Source organism: Eucyclogobius newberryi, unplaced genomic scaffold, assembly GCF_026437365.1.
Source record: "Eucyclogobius newberryi isolate DKJ021-1_F unplaced genomic scaffold, fEucNew1.0.hap1 SCAF_10, whole genome shotgun sequence".
Taxonomy (NCBI): domain Eukaryota; kingdom Metazoa; phylum Chordata; class Actinopteri; order Gobiiformes; family Gobiidae; genus Eucyclogobius; species Eucyclogobius newberryi.
Genome location: NW_027315724.1, coordinates 4575558 through 4595753, shown reverse-complemented (window position 1 = coordinate 4595753; position 20196 = coordinate 4575558). Strand labels below are relative to the sequence as shown.

At 54.8% G+C, this 20196-nt stretch overlaps 1 protein-coding gene across 1 annotated transcript in view; it reads right to left on the bottom strand.

Moving 5' to 3' along the window:
• LOC140373522 (uncharacterized) overlaps positions 1 to 19836 on the bottom strand; it is a 40299-nt gene extending 20463 nt beyond the window's left edge. The window contains exons 1-3 of the mRNA XM_072460060.1: positions 19729 to 19836; positions 16932 to 17099; positions 16716 to 16810 (exon numbers count right to left, since the gene is read on the bottom strand). Coding sequence (XP_072316161.1) covers positions 16716 to 16810; positions 16932 to 17082 — 246 coding nt within the window. The 5' untranslated portion in view covers positions 17083 to 17099; positions 19729 to 19836. The remainder of the gene's footprint in view (positions 1 to 16715; positions 16811 to 16931; positions 17100 to 19728) is intronic.
• Positions 19837 to 20196: the final 360 nt, after the last annotated feature.

Below are 20196 nucleotides of genomic sequence, written 5' to 3'. Positions count from 1 at the left end.
TGGAGCAGGACAGTAGAGCAGGAGGACAGTAGAGCAGGAGGACAGTGGAGCAGGACAGTAGAGCAGGAGGACAGTGGAGCAGGAGGGCAGTGGAGCAGGAGGACAGTAGAGCAGGAGGACAGTGGAGCAGGACAGTAGAGCAGGAGGACAGTAGAGCAGGAGGACAGTAGAGCAGGAGGACAGTGGAGCAGCAGGACAGTAGAGCAGGAGGACAATAGAGCAGGAGGACAGTAGATCAAGACAGTGGAGCAGGAGGACAGTGGAGCAGGAGGACAGTGGAGCAGGACAGTGGAGCAGGAGGACAGTAGAGCAGGAGGACAGTAGAGCAGGAGGACAGTAGAGCTGGACAGTGGAGCAGGAGGACAGTAGAGAAGGAGGACAGTAGAGCAGGAAGACAGTAGAGCAAGACAGTGGAGCAGGAGGACAGTAGAGCAGGAGGACAGTGGAGCAGGACAGTGGAGCAGCAGGGCAGTAGAGCAGGAGGACAGTGGAGCAGGAGGACAGTGGAGCAGGAGAACAGTGGAGCAGGAGGACAGTGGAGCAGGAGGACAGTGGAGCAGGACAGTGGAGCAGGACAGTGGAGCAGGAGGACAGTAGAGCAGCAGGACAGCAGAGCAGGAAGACAGTGGAGCAGGAGGACAGTGGAGCAGGAGAACAGTGGAGCAGGAGGACAGTGGAGCAGGACAGTGGAGCAGGAGGACAGTAGAGCAGGAGGACAGTAGAGCAGGACAGTAGAACAGGACAGTGGAGCAGGAGGACAGTAGAGCAGGAAGACAGTAGAGCAAGACAGTGGAGCAGGAGGACAGTAGAGCAGGAGGACAGTGGAGCAGGACAGTGGAGCAGCAGGGCAGTAGAGCAGGAGGACAGTGGAGCAGGAGGACAGTGGAGCAGGAGAACAGTGGAGCAGGAGGACAGTGGAGCAGGAGGACAGTGGAGCAGGACAGTGGAGCAGGAGGACAGTAGAGCAGCAGGACAGCAGAGCAGGAAGACAGTGGAGCAGGAGGACAGTGGAGCAGGAGGACAGTGGAGCAGGAGGACAGTGGAGCAGGACAGTAGAGCAGGAGGACAGTAGAGCAGGAGGAAAGTAGAGCAGGACAGTAGAACAGGACAGTGGAGCAGGAGGACAGTGGAGCAGGACAGTAGAGCAGGAGGACAGTGGAGCAGGACAGTAGAGCAGGAGGACAGTGGAGCAGGACAGTGGAGCAGGAGGACAGTAGAGAAGGAGGACAGTGGAGCAGGACAGTGGAGCAGCAGGGCAGTAGAGCAGGAGGACAGTGGAGCAGGAGGACAGTGGAGCAGGAGAACAGTGGAGCAGGAGGACAGTGGAGCAGGAGGACAGTGGAGCAGGACAGTGGAGCAGGAGGACAGTAGAGCAGCAGGACAGCAGAGCAGGAAGACAGTGGAGCAGGAGGACAGTGGAGCAGGAGAACAGTGGAGCAGGAGGACAGTGGAGCAGGACAGTGGAGCAGGAGGACAGTAGAGCAGGAGGACAGTAGAGCAGGAGGACAGTGGAGCAGGAGGAAAGTGGAGCAGGACAGTGGAGCAGGAGGACAGTAGAGCAGGAGGAAAGTAGAGCAGGACAGTAGAACAGGACAGTGGAGCAGGAGGACAGTGGAGCAGGACAGTAGAGCAGGAGGACAGTAGAGCAGGAGGACAGTGGAGCAGGACAGTAGAGCAGGAGGACAGTAGAGCAGGAGGACAGTAGAGCAGGAGGACAGTAGAGCAGGAGGACAGTGAAGCAGGAGGAAAGTGGAGCAGGACAGTGGAGCAGGAGGACAGTAGAGAAGGAGGACAGTGGAGCAGCAGGACAGTGGAGCAGGACAGTAGAGCAGGACAGTAGAGCAGGAAGACAGTAGAGCAGGAGGACAGTAGAGCAGGAGGAAAGTAGAGCAGGAGGACAGTGGAGCAGGACAGTAGAGCAGGAGGACAGTAGCGCAGGAGGACAGTGGAGCAGGAGGACAAAAGAGCAGGAGGACAGTGGAGCAGGACAGTGGAGCAGGAGGACAGTGGAGCAGGACAGTGGAGCAGGACAGTAGAGCAGGAGGACAGTAGAGCAGGACAGTGGAGAAGGACAGTAGAGCAGGACAGTGGAGCAGGAGGACAGTAGAGCAGCAGGACAGTAGAGCAGGAGGACAGTGGAGCAGGAGGACAGTGGAGCAGGAGAACAGTGGAGCAGGAGGACAGTGGAGCAGGACAGTGGAGCAGGAGGACAGTAGAGCAGGAGGACAGTAGAGCAGGAGGACAGTGGAGCAGGACAGTAGAACAGGACAGTGGAGCAGGAGGACAGTGGAGCAGGACAGTAGAGCAGGAGGACAGTAGAGCAGGAGGACAGTAGAGCAGGAGGACAGTGGAGCAGGACAGTAGAGCAGGAGGACAGTAGCGCAGGAGGACAGTGGAGCAGGACAGTAGAGCAGGAGGACAGTAGAGCAGGAGGACAGTGGAGGAGGACAGTAGAGCAGGAGGACAGTAGAGCAGGAGGACAGTGGAGCAGGAGGACAGTGGAGCAGGAGGACAGTAGCGCAGGAGGACAGTGGAGCAGGACAGTAGAGCAGGAGGACAGTAGAGCAGGAGGACAGTGGAGCAGGACAGTGGAGCAGCAGGACAGTAGAGCAGGAGGACAGTAGAGCAGGAGGACAGTGGAGCAAGACAGTGGAGCAGGAGGACAGTGGAGCAGGACAGTGGAGCAGGACAGTGGAGCAGGACAGTGGAGCAGGACAGTGGAGCAGGACAGTAGAGCAGGACAGTAGAGCAGGACAGTGGAGCAGGAGAACAGTGGAGCAGGACAGTAGAGCAGGAGGACAGTAGAGCAGGAGGACAGTGGAGCAGGACAGTAGAGCAGGAGGACAGTAGAGCAGGAGGGCAGTGGAGCAGGAGGACAGTAGAGCAGGAGGACAGTGGAGCAGGACAGTAGAGCAGGAGGACAGTAGAGCAGGAGGACAGTAGAGCAGGAGGACAGTGGAGCAGCAGGACAGTAGAGCAGGAGGACAATAGAGCAGGAGGACAGTAGATCAAGACAGTGGAGCAGGAGGACAGTGGAGCAGGAGGACAGTGGAGCAGGACAGTGGAGCAGGAGGACAGTAGAGCAGGAGGACAGTAGAGCAGGACAGTGGAGCAGGAGGACAGTAGAGCAGGAGGACAGTAGAGCAGGACAGTGGAGCAGGAGGACAGTAGAGCAGGAGGACAGTAGAGCAGAAAGACAGTAGAGCAAGACAGTGGAGCAGGAGGACAGTAGAGCAGGAGGACAGTGGAGCAGGACAGTGGAGCAGCAGGGCAGTAGAGCAGGAGGACAGTGGAGCAGGAGGACAGTGGAGCAGGAGGACAGTGGAGCAGGAGGACAGTGGAGCAGGAGGACAGTGGAGCAGGAGGACAGTGGAGCAGGACAGTGGAGCAGGAGGACAGTAGAGCAGCAGGACAGCAGAGCAGGAAGACAGTGGAGCAGGAGGACAGTGGAGCAGGATAGTGGAGCAGGACAGTAGAGCAGGAAGACAGTAGAGCAGGAGGACAGTGGAGCAGGACAGTGGAGCAGGAGGACAGTAGAGAAGGAGGACAGTGGAGCAGCAGGACAGTGGAGCAGGACAGTAGAGCAGGACAGTGGAGCAGGATAGTGGAGCAGGACAGTAGAGCAGGAAGACAGTAGAGCAGGAGGACAGTAGAGCAGGAGGAAAGTAGAGCAGGACAGTGGAGCAGGAGGACAGTGGAGCAGGACAGTAGAGCAGGAGGACATTAGAGCAGGAGGACAGTGGAGGAGGACAGTAGAGCAGGAGGACAGTAGAGCAGGAGGACAGTGGAGCAGGAGGACAGTAGCGCAGGAGGACAGTGGAGCAGGACAGTAGAGCAGGAGGACAGTAGAGCAGGAGGACAGTGGAGCAGGACAGTGGAGCAGCAGGACAGTAGAGCAGGAGGACAGTAGAGCAGGAGGACAGTAGAGCAAGACAGTGGAGCAGGAGGACAGTGGAGCAGGAGGACAGTGGAGCAGGACAGTGGAGCAGGAGGACAGTAGAGCAGGAGGACAGTAGAGCAGGACAGTGGAGCAGGAGGACAGTAGAGCAGGAGGACAGTAGAGCAGGACAGTGGAGCAGGAGGACAGTAGAGCAAGACAGTGGAGCAGGAGGACAGTGGAGCAGGAGGACAGTGGAACAGGAGGACAGTGGAGCAGGACCGTGGAGCAGCAGGGCAGTAGAGCAGGAGGACAGTGGAGCAGGAGGACAGTGGAGCAGGAGAACAGTGGAGCAGGAGGACAGTGGAGCAGGACAGTGGAGCAGGAGGACAGTAGAGCAGGAGGACAGTGGAGCAGGACAGTGGAGCAGGAGGACAGTAGAGCAGCAGGACAGTAGAGCAGGAGGACAGTGGAGCAGGAGGACAGTGGAGCAGGAGGACAGTGGAGCAGGACAGTGGAGCAGGAGGACAGTAGAGCAGGAGGACAGTAGAGCAGGAGGAAAGTAGAGCAGGACAGTAGAACAGGACAGTGGAGCAGGAGGACAGTGGAGCAGGACAGTAGAGCAGGAGGACAGTAGAGCAGGAGGACAGTGGAGCAGGACAGTAGAGCAGGAGGACAGTAGCGCAGGAGGACAGTGGAGCAGGAGGACAAAAGAGCAGGAGGACAGTGGAGCAGGACAGTGGAGCAGGAGGACAGTGGAGCAGGACAGTGGAGCAGGACAGTAGAGCAGGAGGACAGTAGAGCAGGACAGTGGAGAAGGACAGTAGAGCAGGACAGTGGAGCAGGAGGACAGTAGAGCAGCAGGACAGTAGAGCAGGAGGACAGTGGAGCAGGAGGACAGTGGAGCAGGAGAACAGTGGAGCAGGAGGACAGTAGAGCAGGAGGACAGTAGAGCAGGAGGACAGTGGAGCAGGAGGACAGTAGAGCAGGAGGACAGTGGAGCAGGACAGTAGAACAGGACAGTGGAGCAGGAGGACAGTGGAGCAGGACAGTAGAGCAGGAGGACAGTAGAGCAGGAGGACAGTAGAGCAGGAGGACAGTGGAGCAGGACAGTAGAGCAGGAGGACAGTAGCGCAGGAGGACAGTGGAGCAGGAGGACAAAAGAGCAGGAGGACAGTGGAGCAGGACAGTGGAGCAGGAGGACAGTGGAGCAGGACAGTAGAGCAGGAGGACAGTAGAGCAGGACAGTGGAGAAGGACAGTAGAGCAGGACAGTGGAGCAGGAGGACAGTAGAGCAGGAGGACAGTAGAGCAAGACAGTGGAGCAGGAGGACAGTGGAGCAGCAAGACAGTGGAGCAGCAAGACAGTAGAGCAGGAGGACAGTAGAGCAGGAGGACAGTAGAGAAGGAGGACAGTGGAGAAGGAGGACAGTGGAGCAGGACAGTGGAGCAGGACAGTAGAGCAGGACAGTAGAGCAGGACAGTAGAGCAGGACAGTGGAGCAGGAGGACAGTGGAGCAGGACAGTAGAGCAGGAGGACAGTAGAGCAGGAGGACAGTAGAGCAGGAGGACAGTGGAGCAGGACAGTAGAGCAGGAGGACAGTAGAGCAGGAGGGCAGTGGAGCAGGAGGACAGTAGAGCAGGAGGACAGTGGAGCAGGACAGTAGAGCAGGAGGACAGTAGAGCAGGAGGACAGTAGAGCAGGAGGACAGTGGAGCAGCAGGACAGTAGAGCAGGAGGACAATAGAGCAGGAGGACAGTAGATCAAGACAGTGGAGCAGGAGGACAGTGGAGCAGGAGGACAGTGGAGCAGGACAGTGGAGCAGGAGGACAGTAGAGCAGGAGGACAGTAGAGCAGGACAGTGGAGCAGGAGGACAGTAGAGCAGGAGGACAGTAGAGCAGGACAGTGGAGCAGGAGGACAGTAGAGCAGGAGGACAGTAGAGCAGGAAGACAGTAGAGCAAGACAGTGGAGCAGGAGGACAATAGAGCAGGAGGACAGTGGAGCAGGACAGTGGAGCAGCAGGGCAGTAGAGCAGGAGGACAGTGGAGCAGGAGGACAGTGGAGCAGGAGAACAGTGGAGCAGGAGGACAGTGGAGCAGGAGGACAGTGGAGCAGGACAGTGGAGCAGGAGGACAGTAGAGCAGCAGGACAGCAGAGCAGGAAGACAGTGGAGCAGGAGGACAGTGGAGCAGGAGAACAGTGGAGCAGGAGGACAGTGGAGCAGGACAGTGGAGCAGGAGGACAGTAGAGCAGGAGGACAGTAGAGCAGGAGGACAGTGGAGCAGGAGGAAAGTGGAGCAGGACAGTGGAGCAGGAGGACAGTAGAGCAGGAGGAAAGTAGAGCAGGACAGTAGAACAGAACAGTGGAGCAGGAGGACAGTGGAGCAGGACAGTAGAGCAGGAGGACAGTAGAGCAGGAGGACAGTGGAGCAGGACAGTAGAGCAGGAGGACAGTAGAGCAGGAGGACAGTAGAGCAGGAGGACAGTAGAGCAGGAGGACAGTAGAGCAGGAGGACAGTGAAGCAGGAGGAAAGTGGAGCAGGACAGTGGAGCAGGAGGACAGTAGAGAAGGAGGACAGTGGAGCAGCAGGACAGTGGAGCAGGACAGTAAAGCAGGACAGTAGAGCAGGAAGACAGTAGAGCAGGAGGACAGTAGAGCAGGAGGAAAGTAGAGCAGGACAGTGGAGCAGGAGGACAGTGGAGCAGGACAGTAGAGCAGGAGGACAGTAGAGCAGGAGGACAGTGGAGGAGGACAGTAGAGCAGGAGGACAGTAGAGCAGGAGGACAGTGGAGCAGGAGGACAGTAGCGCAGGAGGACAGTGGAGCAGGACAGTAGAGCAGGAGGACAGTAGAGCAGGAGGACAGTGGAGCAGGACAGTGGAGCAGCAGGACAGTAGAGCAGGAGGACAGTAGAGCAGGAGGACAGTAGAGCAAGACAGTGGAGCAGGAGGACAGTGGAGCAGGAGGACAGTGGAGCAGGACAGTGGAGCAGGAGGACAGAAGAGCAGGAGGACAGTGGAGCAGGACAGTGGAGCAGGAGGACAGTAGAGCAGCAGGACAGTAGAGCAGGAGGACAGTGGAGCAGGAGGAAAGTAGAGCAGAACAGTAGAACAGGACAGTGGAGCAGGAGGACAGTGGAGCAGGACAGTAGAGCAGGAGGACAGTAGAGCAGGAGGACAGTGGAGCAGGACAGTAGAGCAGGAGGACAGTAGCGCAGGAGGACAGTGGAGCAGGAGGACAAAAGAGCAGGAGGACAGTGGAGCAGGACAGTGGAGCAGGACAGTGGAGCAGGAGGACAGTGGAGCAGGACAGTGGAGCAGGACAGTAGAGCAGGAGGACAGTAGAGCAGGACAGTGGAGAAGGACAGTAGAGCAGGACAGTGGAGCAGGAGGACAGTAGAGCAGGAGGACAGTAGAGCAAGACAGTGGAGCAGGAGGACAGTGGAGCAGCAAGACAGTGGAGCAGCAAGACAGTAGAGCAGGAGGACAGTAGAGCAGGAGGACAGTAGAGAAGGAGGACAGTGGAGCAGGACAGTGGAGCAGGACAGTGGAGCAGGACAGTGGAGCAGGACAGTAGAGCAGGACAGTAGAGCAGGACAGTAGAGCAGGAGGACAATGGAGCAGGATAGTAGAGCAGGAGGACAGTAGAGCAGGAGGACAGTGGAGCAGGACAGTAGAGCAGGAGGACAGTAGAGCAGGAGGGCAGTGGAGCAGGAGGACAGTAGAGCAGGAGGACAGTGGAGCAGGACAGTAGAGCAGGAGGACAGTGGAGGAGGACAGTAGAGCAGGAGGACAGTAGAGCAGGAGGACAGTGGAGCAGGAGGACAGTGGAGCAGGAGGACAGTAGCGCAGGAGGACAGTGGAGCAGGACAGTAGAGCAGGAGGACAGTAGAGCAGGAGGACAGTGGAGCAGGACAGTGGAGCAGCAGGACAGTAGAGCAGGAGGACAGTAGAGCAAGACAGTGGAGCAGGAGGACAGTGGAGCAGGACAGTGGAGCAGGAGGACAGAAGAGCAGGAGGACAGTGGAGCAGGACAGTGGAGCAGGAGGACAGTAGAGCAGCAGGACAGTAGAGCAGGAGGACAGTGGAGCAGGAGGAAAGTAGAGCAGAACAGTAGAACAGGACAGTGGAGCAGGAGGACAGTGGAGCAGGACAGTAGAGCAGGAGGACAGTAGAGCAGGAGGACAGTGGAGCAGGACAGTAGAGCAGGAGGACAGTAGCGCAGGAGGACAGTGGAGCAGGAGGACAAAAGAGCAGGAGGACAGTGGAGCAGGACAGTGGAGCAGGACAGTGGAGCAGGAGGACAGTGGAGCAGGACAGTGGAGCAGGACAGTAGAGCAGGAGGACAGTAGAGCAGGACAGTGGAGAAGGACAGTAGAGCAGGACAGTGGAGCAGGAGGACAGTAGAGCAGGAGGACAGTAGAGCAAGACAGTGGAGCAGGAGGACAGTGGAGCAGCAAGACAGTGGAGCAGCAAGACAGTAGAGCAGGAGGACAGTAGAGCAGGAGGACAGTAGAGAAGGAGGACAGTGGAGCAGGACAGTGGAGCAGGACAGTGGAGCAGGACAGTGGAGCAGGACAGTAGAGCAGGACAGTAGAGCAGGACAGTAGAGCAGGACAGTGGAGCAGGAGGACAGTGGAGCAGGACAGTAGAGCAGGAGGACAGTAGAGCAGGAGGACAGTGGAGCAGGACAGTAGAGCAGGAGGACAGTAGAGCAGGAGGGCAGTGGAGCAGGAGGACAGTAGAGCAGGAGGACAGTGGAGCAGGACAGTAGAGCAGGAGGACAGTAGCGCAGGAGGACAGTAGAGCAGGAGGACAGTGGAGCAGCAGGACAGTAGAGCAGGAGGACAATAGAGCAGGAGGACAGTAGATCAAGACAGTGGAGCAGGAGGACAGTGGAGCAGGAGGACAGTGGAGCAGGACAGTGGAGCAGGAGGACAGTAGAGCAGGAGGACAGTAGAGCAGGACAGTGGAGCAGGAGGACAGTAGAGCAGGAGGACAGTAGAGCAGGACAGTGGAGCAGGAGGACAGTAGAGCAGGAGGACAGTAGAGCAAGACAGTGGAGCAGGAGGACAGTGGAGCAGGAGGACAGTAGAGCAGGAGGACAGTGGAGCAGGAGGACAGTAGAGCAGGAGGACAGTGGAGCAGGACAGTAGAGCAGGAGGACAGTAGCGCAGGAGGACAGTGGAGCAGGAGGACAAAAGAGCAGGAGGACAGTGGAGCAGGACAGTGGAGCAGGACAGTGGAGCAGGAGGACAGTGGAGCAGGACAGTGGAGCAGGACAGTAGAGCAGGAGGACGGTAGAGCAGGACAGTGGAGAAGGACAGTAGAGCAGGACAGTAGAGCAGGACAGTGGAGCAGGAGGACAGTAGAGCAGCAAGACAGTAGAGCAGGAGGACAGTAGAGAAGGAGGACAGTGGAGCAGGACAGTGGAGCAGGACAGTGGAGCAGGACAGTAGAGCAGGACAGTAGAGCAGGAGGACAGTAGAGCAGGAGGACAGTAGAGCAGGACAGTGGAGCAGGAGGACAGTGGAGCAGGACAGTAGAGCAGGAGGACAGTAGAGCAGGAGGACAGTAGAGCAGGAGGACAGTGGAGCAGGACAGTAGAGCAGGAGGACAGTAGAGCAGGAGGGCAGTGGAGCAGGAGGACAGTAGAGCAGGAGGACAGTGGAGCAGGACAGTAGAGCAGGAGGACAGTAGAGCAGGAGGACAGTAGAGCAGGAGGACAGTGGAGCAGCAGGACAGTAGAGCAGGAGGACAATAGAGCAGGAGGACAGTAGATCAAGACAGTGGAGCAGGAGGACAGTGGAGCAGGAGGACAGTGGAGCAGGACAGTGGAGCAGGAGGACAGTAGAGCAGGAGGACAGTAGAGCAGGACAGTGGAGCAGGAGGACAGTAGAGCAGGAGGACAGTAGAGCAGGAAGACAGTAGAGCAAGACAGTGGAGCAGGAGGACAGTGGAGCAGGAGGACAGTAGAGCAGGAGGACAGTGGAGCAGGACAGTGGAGCAGCAGGGCAGTAGAGCAGGAGGACAGTGGAGCAGGAGGACAGTGGAGCAGGAGAACAGTGGAGCAGCAGGGCAGTAGAGCAGGAGGACAGTGGAGCAGGAGGACAGTGGAGCAGGAGGACAGTGGAGCAGGACAGTGGAGCAGGAGGACAGTAGAGCAGCAGGACAGCAGAGCAGGAAGACAGTGGAGCAGGAGGACAGTGGAGCAGGAGAACAGTGGAGCAGGAGGACAGTGGAGCAGGACAGTGGAGCAGGAGGACAGTAGAGCAGGAGGACAGTAGAGCAGGAGGACAGTGGAGCAGGAGGAAAGTGGAGCAGGACAGTGGAGCAGGAGGACAGTAGAGCAGGAGGAAAGTAGAGCAGGACAGTAGAACAGGACAGTGGAGCAGGAGGAAAGTGGAGCAGGACAGTAGAGCAGGAGGACAGTAGAGAAGGAGGACAGTGGAGCAGCAGGACAGTGGAGCAGGACAGTAGAGCAGGACAGTAGAGCAGGAAGACAGTAGAGCAGGAGGACAGTAGAGCAGGAGGAAAGTAGAGCAGGACAGTGGAGCAGGAGGACAGTGGAGCAGGACAGTAGAGCAGGAGGACAGTAGAGCAGGAGGACAGTGGAGGAGGACAGTAGAGCAGGAGGACAGTAGAGCAGGAGGACAGTGGAGCAGGAGGACAGTGGAGCAGGAGGACAGTAGAGCAGGAGGACAGTAGAGCAGGACAGTGGAGCAGGAGGACAGTAGAGCAAGACAGTGGAGCAGGAGGACAGTGGAGCAGGAGGACAGTGGAACAGGAGGACAGTGGAGCAGGACCGTGGAGCAGCAGGGCAGTAGAGCAGGAGGACAGTGGAGCAGGAGAACAGTGGAGCAGGAGGACAGTGGAGCAGGACAGTGGATCAGGAGGACAGTAGAGCAGGAGGACAGTGGAGCAGGACAGTGGAGCAGGAGGACAGTAGAGCAGCAGGACAGTAGAGCAGGAGGACAGTGGAGCAGGAGGACAGTGGAGCAGGAGGACAGTGGAGCAGGAGGAAAGTAGAGCAGGACAGTAGAACAGGACAGTGGAGCAGGAGGACAGTGGAGCAGGACAGTAGAGCAGGAGGACAGTAGAGCAGGAGGACAGTGGAGCAGGACAGTAGAGCAGGAGGACAGTAGCGCAGGAGGACAGTGGAGCAGGAGGACAAAAGAGCAGGAGGACAGTGGAGCAGGACAGTGGAGCAGGACAGTGGAGCAGGACAGTGGAGCAGGAGGACAGTGGAACAGGACAGTGGAGCAGGACAGTAGAGCAGGAGGACAGTAGAGCAGGAGGACAGTAGAGAAGGAGGACAGTGGAGCAGAACAGTGGAGCAGGACAGTGGAGCAGGACAGTGGAGCAGGACAGTAGAGCAGGACAGTAGAGCAGGACAGTGGAGCAGGAGGACAGTGGAGCAGGACAGTAGAGCAGGAGGACAGTAGAGCAGGAGGACAGTAGAGCAGGAGGACAGTAGAGCAGGAGGGCAGTGGAGCAAGAGGACAGTAGAGCAGGAGGACAGTAGAGCAGGAGGGCAGTGGAGCAGGAGGACAGTAGAGCAGGAGGACAGTGGAGCAGGACAGTAGAGCAGGAGGACAGTAGAGCAGGAGGACAGTAGAGCAGGAGGACAGTAGAGCAGGAGGACAATAGAGCAGGAGGACAATAGAGCAGGAGGACAGTAGATCAAGACAGTGGAGCAGGAGGACAGTGGAGCAGGAGGACAGTGGAGCAGGACAGTGGAGCAGGAGGACAGTAGAGCAGGAGGACAGTAGAGCAGGAGGACAGTAGAGCAGGACAGTGGAGCAGGAGGACAGTAGAGCAGGACAGTGGAGCAGGAGGACAGTAGAGCAGGAGGACAGTAGAGCAGGAAGACAGTAGAGCAAGACAGTGGAGCAGGAGGACAGTGGAGCAGGAGGACAGTAGAGCAGGAGGACAGTGGAGCAGGACAGTGGAGCAGCAGGGCAGTAGAGCAGGAGGACAGTGGAGCAGAGGACAGTGGAGCAGGAGAACAGTGGAGCAGGAGGACAGTGGAGCAGGAGGACAGTGGAGCAGGACAGTGGAGCAGGAGAACAGTAGAGCAGGAGGACAGTGGAGCAGGACAGTGGAGCAGGAGGACAGTAGAGCAGCAGGACAGTAGAGCAGGAAGACAGTGGAGCAGGAGGACAGTGGAGCAGGAGAACAGTGGAGCAGGAGGACAGTGGAGCAGGACAGTGGAGCAGGAGGACAGTAGAGCAGGAGGACAGTAGAGCAGGACAGTAGAACAGGACAGTGGAGCAGGAGGACAGTGGAGCAGGACAGTAGAGCAGGAGGACAGTAGAGCAGGAGGACAGTGGAGCAGGACAGTAGAGCAGGAGGACAGTAGAGCAGGAGGACAGTAGAGCAGGAGGACAGTAGAGCAGGAGGACAGTAGAGCGGGAGGAAAGTAGAGCAGGACAGTAGAACAGGACAGTGGAGCAGGAGGACAGTGGAGCAGGACAGTAGAGCAGGAGGACAGTAGAGCAGGAGGACAGTGGAGCAGGACAGTAGAGCAGGAGGACAGTAGAGCAGGAGGACAGTGGAGCAGGACAGTAGAGCAGGAGGACAGTAGAGCAGCAGGACAGTAGAGCAGGAGGACAGTGGAGCAGGAGGACAGTGGAGCAGGAGGACAGTGGAGCAGGAGGAAAGTAGAGCAGGACAGTAGAACAGGACAGTGGAGCAGGAGGACAGTGGAGCAGGACAGTAGAGCAGGAGGACAGTAGAGCAGGAGGACAGTGGAGCAGGACAGTAGAGCAGGAGGACAGTAGCGCAGGAGGACAGTGGAGCAGGAGGACAAAAGAGCAGGAGGACAGTGGAGCAGGACAGTGGAGCAGGACAGTGGAGCAGGAGGACAGTGGAGCAGGACAGTGGAGCAGGACAGTAGAGCAGGAGGACAGTAGAGCAGGACAGTGGAGCAGCAAGACAGTGGAGCAGCAAGACAGTGGAGCAGCAAGACAGTAGAGCAGGAGGACAGTAGAGCAGGAGGACAGTAGAGCAGGAGGGCAGTGGAGCAAGAGGACAGTAGAGCAGGAGGACAGTAGAGCAGGAGGACAGTGGAGCAGGACAGTAGAGCAGGAGGACAGTAGAGCAGGAGGACAGTAGAGCAGGAGGACAGTAGAGCAGGAGGACAATAGAGCAGGAGGACAATAGAGCAGGAGGACAGTAGATCAAGACAGTGGAGCAGGAGGACAGTGGAGCAGGAGGACAGTGGAGCAGGACAGTGGAGCAGGAGGACAGTAGAGCAGGAGGACAGTAGAGCAGGAGGACAGTAGAGCAGGAGGACAGTAGAGCAGGACAGTGGAGCAGGAGGACAGTAGAGCAGGAGGACAGTAGAGCAGGAAGACAGTAGAGCAAGACAGTGGAGCAGGAGGACAGTGGAGCAGGAGGACAGTAGAGCAGGAGGACAGTGGAGCAGGACAGTGGAGCAGCAGGGCAGTAGAGCAGGAGGACAGTGGAGCAGAGGACAGTGGAGCAGGAGAACAGTGGAGCAGGAGGACAGTGGAGCAGGAGGACAGTGGAGCAGGACAGTGGAGCAGGAGAACAGTAGAGCAGGAGGACAGTGGAGCAGGACAGTGGAGCAGGAGGACAGTAGAGCAGCAGGACAGCAGAGCAGGAAGACAGTGGAGCAGGAGGACAGTGGAGCAGGAGAACAGTGGAGCAGGAGGACAGTGGAGCAGGACAGTGGAGCAGGAGGACAGTAGAGCAGGAGGACAGTAGAGCAGGACAGTAGAACAGGACAGTGGAGCAGGAGGACAGTGGAGCAGGACAGTAGAGCAGGAGGACAGTAGAGCAGGAGGACAGTGGAGCAGGACAGTAGAGCAGGAGGACAGTAGAGCAGGAGGACAGTAGAGCAGGAGGACAGTAGAGCAGGAGGACAGTAGAGCGGGAGGAAAGTAGAGCAGGACAGTAGAACAGGACAGTGGAGCAGGAGGACAGTGGAGCAGGACAGTAGAGCAGGAGGACAGTAGAGCAGGAGGACAGTGGAGCAGGACAGTAGAGCAGGAGGACAGTAGAGCAGGAGGACAGTAGAGCAGGAGGACAGTGGAGCAGGACAGTGGAGGAGCAGGACAGTGGAGCAGGAGGACAGTAGAGCAGGAGGACAGTAGAGCAGGAGGACAGTAGAGCAAGACAGTGGAGCAGGAGGACAGTGGAGCAGCAGGACAGTAGAGCAGGACAGTAGAGCAGGACAGTAGAGCAGTAGGACAGTAGAGCAGGAGGACAGTAGAGCAGGAGGACAGTGGAGCAGGACAGTGGAGGAGCAGGACAGTAGAGCAGGACAGTAGAGCAGGACAGTAGAGCAGGAGGACAGTGGAGCAGGAGGACAGTGGAGCAGGACAGTGGAGCAGGAGGAAAGTAGAGCAGGACAGTAGAGCAGGAGGACAGTAGAGCAGGAGGACAGTAGAGCAGGAGGACAGTAGAGCAGGACAGTGGAGCAGGACAGTGGAGCAGGAGGACAGTGGAGCAGGACAGTGGAGCAGGACAGTAGAGCAGGAGGACAGTAGAGCAGGACAGTGGAGAAGGACAGTAGAGCAGGACAGTGGAGCAGGAGGACAGTAGAGCAGGAGGACAGTAGAGCAAGACAGTGGAGCAGGAGGACAGTGGAGCAGCAAGACAGTGGAGCAGCAAGACAGTAGAGCAGGAGGACAGTAGAGCAGGAGGACAGTAGAGAAGGAGGACAGTGGAGCAGGACAGTGGAGCAGGACAGTGGAGCAGGACAGTAGAGCAGGACAGTAGAGCAGGACAGTAGAGCAGGACAGTGGAGCAGGAGGACAGTGGAGCAGGACAGTAGAGCAGGAGGACAGTAGAGCAGGAGGACAGTGGAGCAGGACAGTAGAGCAGGAGGACAGTAGAGCAGGAGGGCAGTGGAGCAGGAGGGCAGTGGAGCAGGAGGACAGTAGAGCAGGAGGACAGTAGAGCAGGAGGACAGTGGAGCAGGACAGTAGAGCAGGAGGACAGTAGAGCAGGAGGACAGTAGAGCAGGAGGACAGTAGATCAAGACAGTGGAGCAGGAGAACAGTGGAGCAGGAGGACAGTGGAGCAGGACAGTGGAGCAGGAGGACAGTAGAGCAGGAGGACAGTAGAGCAGGACAGTGGAGCAGGAGGACAGTAGAGCAGGAGGACAGTAGAGCAGGACAGTGGAGCAGGAGGACAGTAGAGCAGGAGGACAGTAGAGCAGGAAGACAGTAGAGCAAGACAGTGGAGCAGGAGGACAGTGGAGCAGGAGGACAGTAGAGCAGGAGGACAGTGGAGCAGGACAGTGGAGCAGCAGGGCAGTAGAGCAGGAGGACAGTGGAGCAGGAGGACAGTGGAGCAGGAGAACAGTGGAGCAGGGGGACAGTGGAGCAGGAGGACAGTGGAGCAGGACAGTGGAGCAGGAGGACAGTAGAGCAGGAGGACAGTGGAGCAGGACAGTGGAGCAGGAGGACAGTAGAGCAGCAGGACAGTAGAGCAGGAAGACAGTAGAGCAAGACAGTGGAGCAGGAGGACAGTGGAGCAGGAGGACAGTAGAGCAGGACAGTGGAGCAGGAGGACAGTAGAGCAGGAGGACAGTGGAGCAGGACAGTGGAGCAGGAGGACAGTAGAGCAGGACAGTAGAGCAGGACAGTAGAGCAGGACAGTAGAGCAGGAGGACAGTAGAGCAGGAGGACAGTAGAGCAGGAGGACAGTGGAGCAGGACAGTGGAGGAGCAGGACAGTAGAGCAGGAGGACAGTGGAGCAGGAGGACAGTGGAGCAGGACAGTGGAGCAGGAGGACAGTAGAGCAGGAGGACAGTAGAGCAGGACAGTGGAGCAGGAGGACAGTAGAGCAGGAGGACAGTAGAGCAGGAGGACAGTAGAGCAAGACAGTGGAGCAGGAGGACAGTGGAGCAGCAGGACAGTAGAGCAGGACAGTAGAGCAGGACAGTAGAGCAGGAGGACAGTAGAGCAGGAGGACAGTAGAGCAGGAGGACAGTAGAGCAGGACAGTGAAGCAGGAGGACAGTAGAGCAGCAGGACAGTAGAGCAGGAGGACAGTGGAGCAGGAGGACAGTGGAGCAGGACAGTGGAGCAGGAGGACAGTAGAGCAGGAGGACAGTGGAGCAGGACAGTGGAGCAGGAGGACAGTAGAGCAGGACAGTAGAGCAGGAGCACAGTGGACCAGGACAGTGGAGCAGGACAGTAGAGCAGGAGGACAGTGGAGCAGGAGGACAGTGGAGCAGGACAGTGGAGCAGGAGGACAGTGGAGCAGGACAGTGGAGCAGGAGGACAGTAGAGCAGGAGGACAGTAGAGCAGGAGGACAGTAGAGCAGCAGGACAGTGGAGCAGCAGGACAGTGGAGCAGGACAGTGGAGCAGGAGGACAGTGGAGCAGGAGGATCTGAAAACCTGACCCCATAGTGTAAAGCAGAAAGACATGTTCAGGCCCACACATGGGGTCAAGAGGACAAGGAGGTTAACAAGGTTAAGAGTTTAACATGAATTATAATAAATAAATAAATGTTAGTTCAATATTTTCCATTATATGTAAAGTTGTAGTTTGGAAAGAGGTCAAATTGCACAGTAAAACTTTAAAACAACTACATAAACAAACAGTGAACACAATTATAAAATTAACATTAAGAAACATTAAGCCACTTTGAAAATGTGATTAAGTTGTACGTAGAATATTAAAACAGCAAGCAGGGTTAAAGGGCCGGGGAGGGGCGTGATCAGTGGGAGGGGCTTTACATGTTAAAAATGACAGGTGCCTGGTTACAGACTAAATGTGACACATGTTGGAGTCAGGCAGGCTAAAAACAATCAAACTGTCCAACAAAGCAACCAGAAGCAGCCACAGAGCCTCACCTCCCTCTGGTTCTCCCCCAGACTGTTGATCTGGTCCGTGATCCGACACCACATCATCTTCTTGGCCTCAGCAGACACGCCCCGGTTGAACTTCCCTGTGGAACATCACAACTACTTCAGCACCGACCACAGAAAGAGCAGTTTCTAAGTCTGATGTTCGACAACATTCCCTCTGGAGCTGTTGAGTGTCAGAGGACCTGAGGCTCAGGTACTCACGGAGCAGGACGTAGCGGTTCTTCTTGATGGCCTCCAGCAGGACCTTGACCTCCGTGTGGGAGAAGCGTGGTTTTGCCCTGTTTCCCATCTGCGCAGGATCCACTCTGAGTGAGTCCTCATCTGGAGGAAACATGTCCTCCGGCCGGTCCATCTCTGCTGGGCTCCTCACTGAGTAGTGCATAAAGTAACACGTGACACATGCTGACCATAACGTCCAGGCTAAATGGACCATTGAGCTCATGAGTGCTCTCCTTGCACTCTGCCAGCTGCCCCAGGACCCTCCACTATGTACAAGGTCTGACCCAGGGGCAAGGGCCTGCTCCCAGTAGGGCCAGAACACCTCCAGGAGGAACACCTCCAGGAGGAGCCACCACAGCTGTGCCTTGCTCTGTGAAGGAGCAGAGGCTCTACTCAGAGCTCCTTCAGAATAGTTAGGACTCACACTTGACATGACGTTAAGATGGAGTCGGTGCGTGACTGAAGGGTAAAAGCGGGGCAGTCTTAGAGCTTTATACCACTCTGAGGTGAACCCGTCACTCCCCAGGGATTTATCGTTGTCCTTTTCCTCTACATAAGTCTCAATGTTCTTTGTCATATTTTGTAGTAGAAAAAGCTTCAGTTGTAGTCATCTGGACTCAGTTTGTCATATTTTGTACAATTTGTGGGTCTTTGAGTAAACTAGCATTAAATCTCCAATGTGTATTGTTTGGTATCTGTTCCAGATCTACAGTAATCACTTAAATCTATTGTACCTATGTCTAGCTCTGTGATTTTATTCTAGCATAGATCTTATGTGGGTTGGGGAAATGTGTATTAGGATTCATCTCTCTCCAGATATCGATCAACCCTATATATGTGTAAATGTGTAATATTATGTATTCATTTACAATTATTTATAGCTTTCACCCATATCTAGACATCAAATGTCGAGAACAAGGTTTTCTGCTTGAGATCAATTTAGCAAATCCCGTATGTCACCAAGACCCAGGCACTGAGAGGCCTAACACCCCTTTAAGAGTATGACCTCTGTGAAAGAGATCATAGGTTATACACAGCAAATACACAACATATATACAGCACATACACAGCAAATACACAGAAAATACACAACATATATACAGCACATACACAGCAAATACACAGAAAATACACAACATATATACAGCACATACACAGCAAATACACAACATATATACAGGAAATGCACACAACATACACAGCACATACACAACAGATACACAGTATACACAGCATATACCCAGTATACACAGCATATACACAGTATACACAGCATATACACAGTATACACAGTATATACACAGTATACACAGCACATACACAGCATTTACACAGTATACACACACAGCATTTACACAGTATACACAGCATATACACAGTATAGACAGCATATACACAGTATACACAGCATATACACAGTATACACAGCATATACACAGTATACACAGCATATACACAGTATACACAGCATATACAGAGTATACTCAGTATATACACAATATACTCAGTATATACACAGTATACTCAGTATACACAGTATACACAGTATATACACAGTATACTCAGTATATACACAGTATACTCAGTATATACACAGTATACTCAGTATATACACAGTATACTCAGCATATACACAGTATACACAGCATATACACAGTATACACAGCATATACACAGTATACACAGCATATACACAGTATACACAGCATATACCCAGTATACACAGCATATACACAGTATACACAGCATATACACAGTATACACAGTATATACACAGTATACACAGCACATACACAGTATACACAGCATATACACAGTATACACAGCATATACACAGTATACACAGCATATACAGAGTATACTCAGTATATACACAATATACTCAGTATATACACAGTATACTCAGTATACACAGTATACACAGTATATACACAGTATACTCAGTATATACACAGTATACTCAGTATATACACAGTATACACAGCATATACACAGTATACACAGTATATACACAGTATACACAGCACATACACAGAATTTACACAGTATACACACACAGCATTTACACAGTATACACAGCATATACACAGTATACACAGCATATACACAGTATACACAGCATATACACAGTATACACAGCATATACACAGTATACACAGCATATACAGAGTATACTCAGTATATACACAATATACTCAGTATATACACAGTATACTCAGTATACACAGTATACACAGTATATACACAGTATACTCAGTATATACACAGTATACTCAGTATATACACAGTATACTCAGTATATACACAGTATACTCAGCATATACACAGTATACACAGCATATACACAGTATACACAGCATATACACAGTATACACAGCATATACCCAGTATACACAGCATATACACAGTATACACAGCATATACACAGTATACACAGTATATACACAGTATACACAGCACATACACAGTATACACAGCATATACACAGTATACACAGCATATACACAGTATACACAGCATATACACAGTATACACAGCATATACAGAGTATACTCAGTATATACACAATATACTCAGTATATACACAGTATACTCAGTATACACAGTATACACAGTATATACACAGTATACTCAGTATATACACAGTATACTCAGCATATACACAGTATACACAGCATATACACGCACACAGTCCAAACAGACCATGGCCCGGACCCAGATGTCTCTGTCTCTTGTTCTGTCTCAGCTTTAGCTAAACTCCAGACATGTCTTTACCCACAGTGCTTTGTTGTCGCTGCCGCGTGCTTCACGACGCTCTGGCGCGTTCCTCCGATGGCCCTTGGACCGTGGCCCTGGAAAGACGCGCTCCAGAGGACGATGCAGCGACACGGTCACAGTCTGTCCCCGCAGCAGCAGCAGCAGGAGCTGCAGACGCAGATCTTTGGTTTCTCCAAACTTCCGAGTGATGGGGGATGGCGCATGCGCAGTGCGCACCTCACGTACGCAGTGGCGCCTCCTTTAGGCAACTTGTTGTACAGCATGTCTTATTGTTCATTGTGTTCACGCATTTAATTTGTATGATGTGGCCATAAATGACATGTATAGTATGGTGACATAAGTAGTGACATAAGAAGCTGGACACAGCTCCGTCCTGGGCTGTCCTCTGGACTCGGTGCAGGAGGTGGGGGACAGAAGGGTCCTGGCTAAACTCACATCTATGCTGGACCATGAGTGTCGCCCCCTAAAG